The sequence below is a fragment of the Bombina bombina genome, chromosome 11 (genome assembly GCF_027579735.1).
Source record: "Bombina bombina isolate aBomBom1 chromosome 11, aBomBom1.pri, whole genome shotgun sequence".
NCBI lineage: Eukaryota > Metazoa > Chordata > Amphibia > Anura > Bombinatoridae > Bombina > Bombina bombina.
In genome coordinates, this window is record NC_069509.1 from 164,689,017 (window position 1) to 164,701,081 (window position 12,065).

Here is a 12,065-nt window from a genome sequence, read left to right on the forward strand (position 1 = left end):
CCTTAACAAACAGTGTACAAACGATACTGCGTTTGCATCCTTAAAGGGACATTAAACACTAAATAAATGCTAAATAGAATGATGCAGTCAAGCAAAAGATTAGTCTGAGATTAACATGCAGATGATTTTTTTAAAGTTTCATTAGTTGTATAAATAGTGACAAAATAAGTATAAAGTTTTAGTGTGTATTAAACACTGGGAGCTGCCATGTTGTAACTTAGGTTACCTTCTCTGCTGTGACCAATTAGGGACAGTTATAAAAAGGTCACTAGAGCAGCCAATGGCTGTGTGGAATATAACAGTGTTCTGCATTTACATTTCGAACAGGAACTGAAAAGCTCACAATTTCAGAATGGAATTACAGGAAAAGGGGACAAAATAAATAATGAAAGTATATATATATATATATATATATATATATATATACGATGTATCATTTTATATTACCATATTAAAGTGTTTAATGTCCCTTTAATAAAACTAACAAGTATGCAAAAGTGAATAAAAAGGAACACACTGGTGTACAAAGGATAGTCATTCATGGCATCGTTATACATAGTTATAATTCAATAACAACACTATTTAATAACAAACATTAAAAAGAAGGTTAATAAACTTTAGACTCATTTTATTAGGAATGTATGTTTGGCAATTAACATAAATATATTTTTTAAATTCTTAAAGGGACATTAGACAGTAAATAGATGCTAAATATAATGATGTATTAAAAGTAAAAATTAGCCTGACAATAATATGCAGATGTATTATAAAGTATAATGGTTGTTTAAAAATTGAAGAAAAAATGTCAAGTTTTAGTTTCTATAAGTACTTTAGTTTCAATAAAGTGCTGATGGGCGTCATTGTGTTGAAACTTGGGTTTTCCTTATCTAATCACAGATAAAGTGTGCAAACAATGGTTGAGTGTAATATAGTCATTTTAAAGGGACAGGATAGTCAAAATTAAACTTAAAAGGACACTAAACTCAAAAAAATATATTTCATGATTCAGGTAGAGAATACGTTATACAACATTCCAATTTACTTCTATTATCTAATTTGCTTCATTCTTTAGATATCCTTTGCTGAAGAAACAGCAATGCACATGGGTGAGCTAATTAGACAAGGTGTCTAAGCCTATCTAGATATGCTTTTCAGCAAAGGATATCAAGAGAATGAAGCAGAATAGATAATAGAAGTAAATTAGAAAGTTGTTTAAAATGGCATGTCTTTATAAATCGTGAAAGAAAAAATTTAGGTTTCATGTCCCTTTAAAGTATTGAACAGAGTGGGAATTTTTAAACAACTTTTCAATTTACTTCTTTCATAAATTCTGCTTAGTTGTCTGTATCCTTTTTTAAAGAGTAATCCAAGATGAGCTCAGGAGCGTGCACGTGTCTCTAGATATCTGGCAGCAGTGTTTGCATCAATGTTTAAAGCAGTGTTATACAGCTACAAACACAGCTGCCATAAAATACTAAAGACAATGTACGCTCCAATCAGCCTACCTAGTTTTACGCTTTATCAAAGGATACCAAGAGAACAAAGCAAATTTGATATCAGAAGTGAATTGGAAAGTTGGGTAAAATTGCATGATTTATCTGTCTTTCCTCATTTAGATAGATGATGTAAGTTTTCATTTGCTTTGATCTCTTAGTATCTCTTGTTGAAAACCATACCTAGGTAGGGTTAGGAGCAGCAATGCACTGCTGGGAGCTAGCTGCTGATTGGTGGCTGCTGTCGTTGTCTCACCCGATGTGTTCAGCTAGCTCCCAATAGTATAATGTGGCATCTACAACAAAGGATACCAAGAGAATTAAGTTAATTTGATAATATAAGTAAATTGCAAGGTAAGCTCTTTCTGAATCATGTAAGAAATATTTTTGGTTTCATGTCCCTTTAATTTTGACTTTGCTGTCCCTTTAAAATAACTATTTAACAGGGTTTAAAGTCCCATCAGAAGAAGAGATTCAATAAGGGAAATCTGGGTTTTATCATAGTAGCGCCCATCATTTTATAGTGGAATAAACAACAAATTAAATAATGAAAGTATATTGCTATTTTTTTTTATAATGAAAAATGTTATATTACAATCTCAGCCTTTCATTTGGAGACAGAGAACATATTAACCTATATGTTGTAGCCTTTAAATTCTTTGGTGTTTCATGTGTTTACCAATGAGGGGCTTTCTGGCAACCAATGGGTTAAACAAGAACCATTTTGTTCATGACCTAAAGTCTCTTTACTGTTGTGCTAAGTATGACAGAGTCAGGTCGTGCTATAAAATGCTGCTCACTTATAGATGCTGTGCACACAGAATTTGCTGTAGCTATTTTTCTGTTTCAGTCTCAGAATTTACGGCTAGTGGCCAATAGAGAAGTTGCCACTTGCATTACCCATTAGACAAGTGAGATGTCTCTGCAAGTGAGTTTTCATGTAACACAGGTTTGGCACTGGGTCTGCAGTATAAGGGGCGATCTGTCTTTTGTATCTTTATATAGTACAGAATAAATACTTCTTGTCTTTTTACTGCTGAAACTATGAACAAACTAAAAGGGACAGCTCCCTTATATCATTTAGCACATTTTTATGTCCAATTTTCTACAACTGAAGTGGAGCAACTTGTTAAATCTATGAGTTATATTTGGTTTGTAACAGAACAGATATTTTTTAATTATTTTTTATTTCAAGTGATGTGTTTTGATATTTATTTATTTTTGTATCTGAAATGAATAATAATAATAAAAAAAAACCATAAGACATTTACCAAGTCATACTGGAAAAAAATACATCAAAGTTTTTATTTATTATATTATTTAATTTGAGATACATCAGTGTTTATTTCATATTATTTAAAGGTGATCATCCATCAAATGACTATGTGAAATACATTTTTCTTAAATTTTATTACATGGTTTATGAGTTAATCACATTATTTACAATAGTTTTTGGTACTTTGCTGTGCTATGATTTGTGTGACATTTAAATGTGTGTTTTTTGTGTCAGATAAAGCAAAGGAGGCAAAATAAGGTTCCTAGCAGCACAAACAACAAAGGACGTCAAAATCTCTCTGCTTGGGCCCAGTTACATAATAATGACAACATATGTGTCTTGTCTGCTATACATCATGATGTATTTAAGAGTTTTGCTGTTGTAGGAACTGAGATATCTGCTGCCTTCTCAAGTGAGCAGCCGACTTCCTCACAAATTCACTGAAAGCAATGATTATACCCCTTGGCTGACACATTTAAAGAAGCATTTAACCCCTTAATTGAACAGATATAGAGATATGTTAACCCCCTCTTTTAGCACACACTCGCTCTACCACATATACAGTAGTGTTAACTCTTTCTGCTAGCTACATATAGAGCAGTCAGTCACATAGAAAGTAGTAGTAATCTCTTGTGTTAGACTCAAATCCAGCATGGTTAACCTAGTTTTATTAGCCCATATAATGCACTATTAACCCTTCAATCAGCCACATATACAGCAATGTTTAATTATTTTTGTCAGCACATAAAAAGATGTAACACATTCTACCATCCACATGTGAACAATATTAATTTCCTCTGTCAGCCACATGTAGAAAAGGGTTAATCTCTTCTGCCACTTACATATACAGCATATATCTTTAGTTGCTAAATACAGAGGAATAGTTTGCCAGTCACATACATAGCAGGGTTTTTAAGCACTTATATGTCATTCACATAACAAACAGTATGTTAACCCTATAGTTACTAACACCCTCCCTCTCCATATATACACTGTATATACAAATCACATGAGCTAGTTGCAAAGAGGTGTAATATGGGATTATCAGCGCTATACACTGAGCTTGTATGGTTCCTGGTTGTGCTGAACTGATTAGGTTAATTCCCCCTGTTAGATAACACTGAACTTAAGCCACGGTACCCCACACGTAATAAAGGCTGTTACTCCATAGAGGGTATGAAAAGATTTGAGACTACAGAACTGGGGTCCTATAGACTGTGAGCTGTCCGGAGCAGGTCCCTCTTCATCCTGTGCTAGATTTGTTTAGTCTTGTTATGTTTTGTATTGTATCACAGATCTTTGTCATTGTATACCCCCATCATTGTACCCAGCGCTACGGAATTTGGCGGCGCTATACAAATAAATGATAATAAATTAATAAATAGACTGGGGTCAAACAGGGACAGTCCCGTATAATACGGAACACTTGGGCTGTTATGCTTATAGCAACTGCAAGTACTGATCATCATTAGTCATGGTCTAAAATAGTGTTTTGATGAATGAACACCTTGTAGTAAAGATGCTGTCACATGATATTAAATAGGTGTGAAACACCTCTTGGTTTTGTGTACAATTGTACAATGTGCCACACTCCCTAGAGAAGCCAAAAAGCAAAATCTGTATCCTGCAAATAAAAAAACTGGTTTAGGGAATTTGCAGCATCTTGGAAACCCAAGTTACAGATTTATTTTAGCTTCTCTAGAGTGTGGGGGAAACACATTGTTTTCTTCTTCTTACTAATATATGAGGTGTTTATAAATAAAAATAATAATACTCATAATAAAAACTTTTAAAATGTTGTAACTGCTGACAGCTCTCATTGCAATGTTAAGAAAGATTTTATTTCTGGTTGATAATCTAGATACAATTAATGTATTAATTGGGCAAACATTTTGACTGTAAGAGACACTATAGCCTTACATTTATTTATTTTTATTTAACAAATGACAACTTTTATTAGAAAAAATTAAATCAAACCTCTAACCAATATTATGGATATGGAGAAGGCTAAATTATTTCCTGTAACACCCACCCTTACAGTAATGTCATGATTCAGACAGAGCATGCGCTATTAGACAACTTTCCAGTTACATTTTCTTATCAAATTAGCTTCATACTCTCGATATCCTTTATTGAAAAGCATACCTAGGTAGACTCAAGAAAAGCACTTCACTACTGGGAGCTAGCTGAACACATCTGGTGATTCAGTGACAAGAGGCATATGTGCAGCCACCAGTCACCAGCTAGCTCACTATAGTGCCCATAGTGCATTGCTGCTACTGAGCCTACTTAGGTATGCTTTTTAACAAAGGATATCAAGAGAATGTAACACATTTGATAAGAAAAGTAAATTGGCAAGTTGCTTAAAATGACATGCTGTATTTAAATCATAAAAATTTTGTTATGATTTTACCGTCCCTTTAATTATTATAAATTATTAAATTATTCAAAAGCAAACACAAAGGATCTATGATTACATGTTCTATGCATATGATTTGATGGATGATGATTGGAAATTAAATGGGCACTAGATCAGTTTTGTGATATTGACATATGTAATGAATGAAGTGGGTGAATTGTATTACGTTGGAAATGACCGCAAGATAAAGGATCTCATTAAAAGCTTGCCGTGAATTTGAAACTACTGTCTCATGAGAGAGGCTAATGGCTAAAAACCTTATACAAATCATTTCACAGAAGCTGTCTTGTCTAATGCATCTTTTACCAGCAGTACAAAAAACCTGCAGCTAAGTAAAAAAATGATTGATCTGTTTTTGCAAAGAGTAAAATCATATTAAAAGAAAAATATAAACCTTTAAGAAGCTTTTAACTTAGAATATTTTTTTCAAAGCATCATTTAAAATTGAACACTGTGCATTAAACGTAGACTGACACAAGTTTGCAAAGCAAAACATAAGCAAAAGATAGGAATATGTATTATAATAAACAGAGTTTGTTAATACAAAAACAAGAAACAAAGGGCTTGAAGCCATCCAGAATACTAAAATTTGCCTTACAGTTCCTTAAAAGGGACATTAAAGTCTTTTTTTAAATATAATTTTATTAAGCAAATATTGTGCAGGGTTTTTACAAAGCTTTGTGCTCCTTGGGGGCGTGCCACTGCTCCTCGGTAGATCGGTGGGAATTGTTCTTATTGGACAATGAGCAATCTGTTCCTAGAAATGAGTTGTACACAAAAATTCACTTTCAAAATCAATTTAAACATGTTTTTTTTTTTACATGTTTGTATTATTTCATAAAGACTACATCTATCATATAACCTCTATTGTGGCCAATCATAGGCCAGATGTAACCTAGCTCCTACCCTGATCTAAGCCATCAGTGTAACTGTAGCAAGGTTAGAAATGCATGGAGGGTTGAGTTTGAGTTTAATGTCCCTTTAACAGCCTAAAATTAATAAAATGTGAATCTCACACTTTCCCCACACCTTATGGATTGCTTCAAACACGTTATTTCTAAAAGCTTTAGCAACCTTTCTCCAATTAGATGGTAAAGCACATACAAACACAGCATGCAAGACACTGATACTTCTGGTGAGAAAGTCATTATTTCAGGTTTTCAAAGGCAAATATTGAAAACAAATAGAACATTTTTGACCAGGCATAATTAGATTGACAAGACAGCGAGAAATAATTATTTATTAAGGTAATAACACTTTTTATAACATAAAAAAACAATACAATATTGTTGCCATGTTGTCAGTATTTTACTGAAATTACCAACATTTTTAATGCTAAGGTTAAAGTTGAAAATGAAGATTATAAAAATGGTATTATAGTAAAACTTCTTCAACGTATGTTGGAATCTAATTATAAGTCCTAGCAGCTTTAGTTTCTAATTTATATAGTAAAATTATTTATGCAAATTTATGCTGATTTGCATGGTCGGTATTTTTCCCCCTGAAAAGATGGCAACCCTAGAATACAATAAATAAATAGTCATTGCAAATTGTTGTTTACCATATGCACTAAACCATTACTACTGCACTAGAAAAATGAGCTTAATCATTACATTACTTTCTCATTGCACTATTGTTTGCCTATATATATTGGGTTAAGCAATTAAGCACATAGTTAAAGTCAGCTCTGGGGCAGCAGTGCACTACTTAGCCAGAGCTGAACACAGTTGCTAAGCCAATCGGCACAAACATTTGTGCGTATTCACCAATCAGCGGTTGTGTTCAGCTCAGGACTGGCAGTACATTACCACTCCAAATCTAACTTTAAAGGGACACTGTACCCAAATTTTTTCTTTCGTAATTCAGATTGAGCATGACATTTTAAGCAACTTTCTAATTTATTCCTTTTATCAAATTTTCTTCATTCTCTTGGTATCTTTATTTGAAATGCAAAAATGTAAGTTTAGATGCCGGCCCATTTTCGGTGAACAACCTGGGTTGTCCTTGCTGATTGGTGGATAAATTCATTCACCAATAAAAAAAGTGCTGTCCAGAGTACTAAACCCAAAAAAGCTTAGATGTCTTCTTTTTCAAATAAAGATAGCAAGAGAACAAAGAAAAATTGATAATAGGAGTAAATTAGAAAGTTGCTTAAAATTGCATGTTCTTTCTGAATTACAAAAGAACATTTTTGGGTACAGTGTCCCTTTAATTATGCATTTAACCAATTTGCAAAATTTAAACACATAGTTATATGCAAGGAATAGCTTAATAAGAAAAATCTATAACAAATGACAGCATTTCCTTACTGCAGCATTCCGTTTATTTGAATTAGTAAATAAGAACATGGCTTGTTAATGGGATATGAAACCCAAATTCTTTCTTTCATGGTTCAGATACAGCTTGCAATTTTAAGCAACTTTCTAATTTACTCATTATCAAATTATCTGGGTTCTCTTTGTATCTTTATTTGAAAAGCAGGAATGTAAGCTTAGGAACCGGCCCATTTTGGTTCAGAATCCTGGGTAGCGCTTGCTGATTGGTGGGTTAAATGTATGCGCTACCCAGGAGCTGATCCAAAAAATTGTGTTTCATATCCCTTTAAATAAAGGTAGCAATGTATTTTATAACAGTTCTGCGGTATCAGAGGATGCTGGGAGCCCACATGTGTATTAGTGTACTTGCTTTACATATGAAAAATACGTAATTTGATGGAGCACAGTTTGGATTCTGAACTTTAAATAAAATTCATACGTGTTATTTGTGAAATGTAATATTATGTGCATTTTACCATATGTTTGTGATTCTGAAGAAACAAAGGAATTAGCTTTAGTTTTTATTGGATTCCATAAGAATGACTCACATTTTTACTATATATATATATATATATATATATATATATATATATATATATATATATATATATATATATATATATATATATATATATATATATATATATATATATATATATATATATATATATATATATATATGAAGTGGTAATGAATTCAGCAACAAAAAGTCACATGAGAATGCTTCAGGCAAGAGGGATAATTTGTTCAACTCTCTTGATCTCAACGTGGTAATATTACAATGGTGTGGATGCAATAAAATCCGCTCATGAAACTAGTAAATTGTGGAAAAAACATTTTAGGGCAACATTGCATTACTACTTAAAAATTGAGGACTTCAAAAAAGATTTTTTAACTGCCCCTTATCAAACCAATAATTGACAAGAGGCGTCATCCCTCTTTTTCCCATCACCCCACTGCTGCACCCACCAGAGCTCCACCTAACTCATGTCCCACTTGACTGCATCCATGATACACTTAGTTTTGCCCCGACTCCTGCATATCTGGTTCCGCACCACTGATACAGCACTGAGCACAAATCAAAGGTTCCTGGAAGTGCCCCCCACAGAAGTATTTTTTTTGAAGTGCCACTAGCTTGGTGTTAGTGATGGTGAAAAATCCCACCCATGCAGGGGTCAAGTCGGGCGGGAATGCGTGGGAACGGAGTCCCTGCACTATTTTTGCAGGAGGAACTAAGTTCCCTCTGGAAAGAGAACATAAATGCTTCAGTAAACTGATGCTGCTGTTGGAAGGAGCTAGAGCACAGTCTGGTTAGAGGGATAGTGAGATCCTCTAGTAATGGGCACTGACCGTTCCTACAATACACTAAATGCAAGCTTGTCAGCGGTCCTGCTCTGTGATCAACCCACAATGTGTTTAACACATGATGCTATGATGCTTAAATTTTGTGTGGCTTGCTCTGGGGTTTTTACCTTAAGTGGGTGAGACTCTGTGACAGAGGAGGATTCTCAGGCCCAAAGGCTACCATTCAACGCTTCATTGGATTTAATTTGCTTCCATTAACCAAATTGTATAGATTATATACATATAAATACAGTGTGTGTGTATGTATATATATATATATATATATATATAAAATAATTGTGAGGGACGGTGGAAGTCTTGGTGAGTTCCCTCACTTTTTTTTGTAGGACTTGACCCCTGCACCCATGCCCTTTAATATCCACAGTCAGTCCCCTCGTTTGTGTCCCTATTTCATTCTTTCCAGCAAGACTACTTTTCTATGACAAAACAGAAGTGCAGATATTTAAACTAACACTGTTTCTGAAGTTGTTGCTTTAACTGCTTAGAAGTAGCTTCCTGCTTCATGAGCAGGATTTCATGTATTCGGCACCTACTGCAACTATAAATTTTAACGGCAGGGCTTTCCGCTAACAAATCTGTAGAACATATATCCAGCAACCTTAGCAAACTCTTCAGCATCTACGAATCTTGGCCACTGGTTTTTAAACCTTTCCTCAGGCCCCCCAAACAGGCCAGATTTTCAGGATTACCTTGGATGAAATTAGGTTATTCCCTTGAGTGCTAAGCAATTTCCCACCTGGGTGCTAATTGAGGGGGGGGGGGTTACATTTTTTTAAATATATTTTTTTTTTTACTTTTTTTTTTCCAGATCCCCAAGACTTATAGGCGATTACCTTTCCAACGGTGGGTCTTGGTGGGTCTGTAGCTGCTTAGATGCCTGAGATACAGGCTTCTAAGCAGCATGCCCCCATTTCCCCATACTGTCCATTGTAATTTTTAAATAAAGTTGCGCGGTGACATTATTGCGCAAAATGTGAAGCCCCGGCGATGCCTGTCACCATGCAGGCCAGATCGTCGGGGTGGGAGTCAGTGGGAGCCCCTAGATTGCCCTCAAGGTGGGTGAGTGCTAGCGATGGCTCTGAGCTGTCGTCAGCCCCTGCCTGGGACAATTTGCGACGGCTCAGAGCTGTCATTAGCACTCAAAGGTAATCAGCTGATTAATTCACCTGTGCTCCCGTTCAGATATCCTCAAAATGTGGCCTGTTAGGGACGTCTGAGGACAGGGTTGAAAACCAGTGCTCTAGGCACACGTGTCTCACTAAGTATATGGAGGAAGGTTTCATGTTTTAGCTAATATGCCGTTACGCCCTCAACAGAAATAAAAAGAGCCCACTGAGGTATTTTAAAATCTATCTGTCATGTGTCACAAAGCCTATAGGGAAGTGCTGTATCCACCTGAAATGTGTCAGATGAGAACACTATATAGTTAGTAATCCTCACTGTTGGATCATTTTAATGGGGCATATTATTTTTTAATTTTATTTAAATTAAAATCACTATGTTATATGTACTAAAAGATACAATATAGTTAGATTATTAATATCATTATGTTTTTAAAGCCATTTTGAGGGTTAAAATGTTAGGGTATTTTGTCACCTACTCCTGTGGGTATCCAGAGGGTGGTGGGGATTTTCCTCTTTATATCCATATCCAAGCACCCAGCTAAATTGCTCTTATGATACAGACGAGCCGCAAGTTTTATAACGATGAGAATCTCATGGGTATAACAAGCAATTATCTTCTGCTGCACCCGTAGTCACTGATATTGCATATTATATTATTTTATTAGGAACATTTTAGTTTTTTTGCCCCCTCAACAAATTTCTGCAGATGCCCATGCCTGTCAATCATTTCATCACTTGCCATATAAATACTCTGCAAATTCAATTGCATTTACAAATGCGCATGCACAGACACATTACGTGCAACATCAGTGACACTGCTTACGCACAACAGCAATTTAACGTGTGTCTCATGTACGCTGGTTTTATTAACCTTTTTTATTATATATAACACGACAATTGAGATTTCATAAAACTCAGTGTCTTTGTGAGATGTGACTTGACTGATGTATGGTTCTTTTTCAAAAGACACAATTTTAAGTAAATAATAGATTAACAATGACAAAATGGTTTTATAACTTGATTATACTTACTGTTCCACCGTTTAACACAACTGCCATCTCAGTGGGTTGATAAACATTACTTCGAAAAGGTGCGCTGGGCCTACTTCCCAAACTGCCATTGCGAAAGACCCCAGATCTCAAGGCTGCATTAAAAGAAAGTATTAAAAAAGAGTCAAATGGCATTAAATACAGTAGATTTCATAATCAACAAATGCATAATAATAAAAAAAAAAAAGGCAAAAGCACTTAGTTTGGAATTAAAATGAGTAGAAGAAATTTTAAAGTTAGATAATTTTTCCTTCCCCTCATCATGTGACAACAACGAGTCAATCACTGCATATATGTATAGTCTGCTAGTTCTTGCACATGCTCAGTAGGAGTTGGTGCCTCAGAAAGTGTGCAAATAAAAAGACTGTGCACATTTAGAAAAACAAAGTGAAACTTTTTAAAATGCTGCGCTCTATCTGAATCACCAAAGTAAGATTTTGACTGCAGCAAGGAGCAATAACCAGTGAAGTGTCCAACACAACATCTAACCAAAATGTTACATAGATTATCAAATAAATAATTTCCAGACAAATCTGAAAATGACAGTCTACACACCACAAAAACGTTATTGTTTTGTATCCTATTTATAAACCTTTTAATACTTTCCATCAAATTGAAGCAAAGAATATTTAAAGGGACAGTCTACTCCAGAATTGTTATTGTTTAGAAAGATAGATAATCCCTTTATTACCAATTCCCCAGTTTTGCAAAACCAACACAGTTATAATAATATACCCTGTACCTCTGTTATTACAGTGTATCTAAGCCTCTGCAGACTGCCCCCTTATTTCAGTTCTTTTGACAGACTTGCATTTTAGCCAATCAGCGCTGACTCATAAATAACTCCACAGGAGTAAGCACAATGTTATCTATATGACACACATGAACTAATAGTGTCTAACTGTGAAAAACTGTCAAAATGCACTGAGATAAGAGGCAGTCCAATGGCCTATAAATGTGCATATGAGCCAACCTAGGTTTAACTTTCCACAATGAATTCCAAAGGGAACAAAGCACATTTGAT

General features: G+C 34.7%; 1 protein-coding gene across 2 annotated transcripts in view; it reads right to left on the reverse strand.

Annotated features, from left to right (window-relative positions):
• Positions 1 to 12,065, reverse strand: part of GPRC5B (G protein-coupled receptor class C group 5 member B) — a 110,601-nt gene that overhangs the window by 64,772 nt on the left and 33,764 nt on the right. For both annotated transcript variants that reach the window (XM_053695212.1, XM_053695213.1), the window contains exon 3: positions 11,024 to 11,136. In XM_053695212.1, the coding sequence (XP_053551187.1) occupies positions 11,024 to 11,136 (113 nt within the window). The remainder of the gene's footprint in view (positions 1 to 11,023; positions 11,137 to 12,065) is intronic.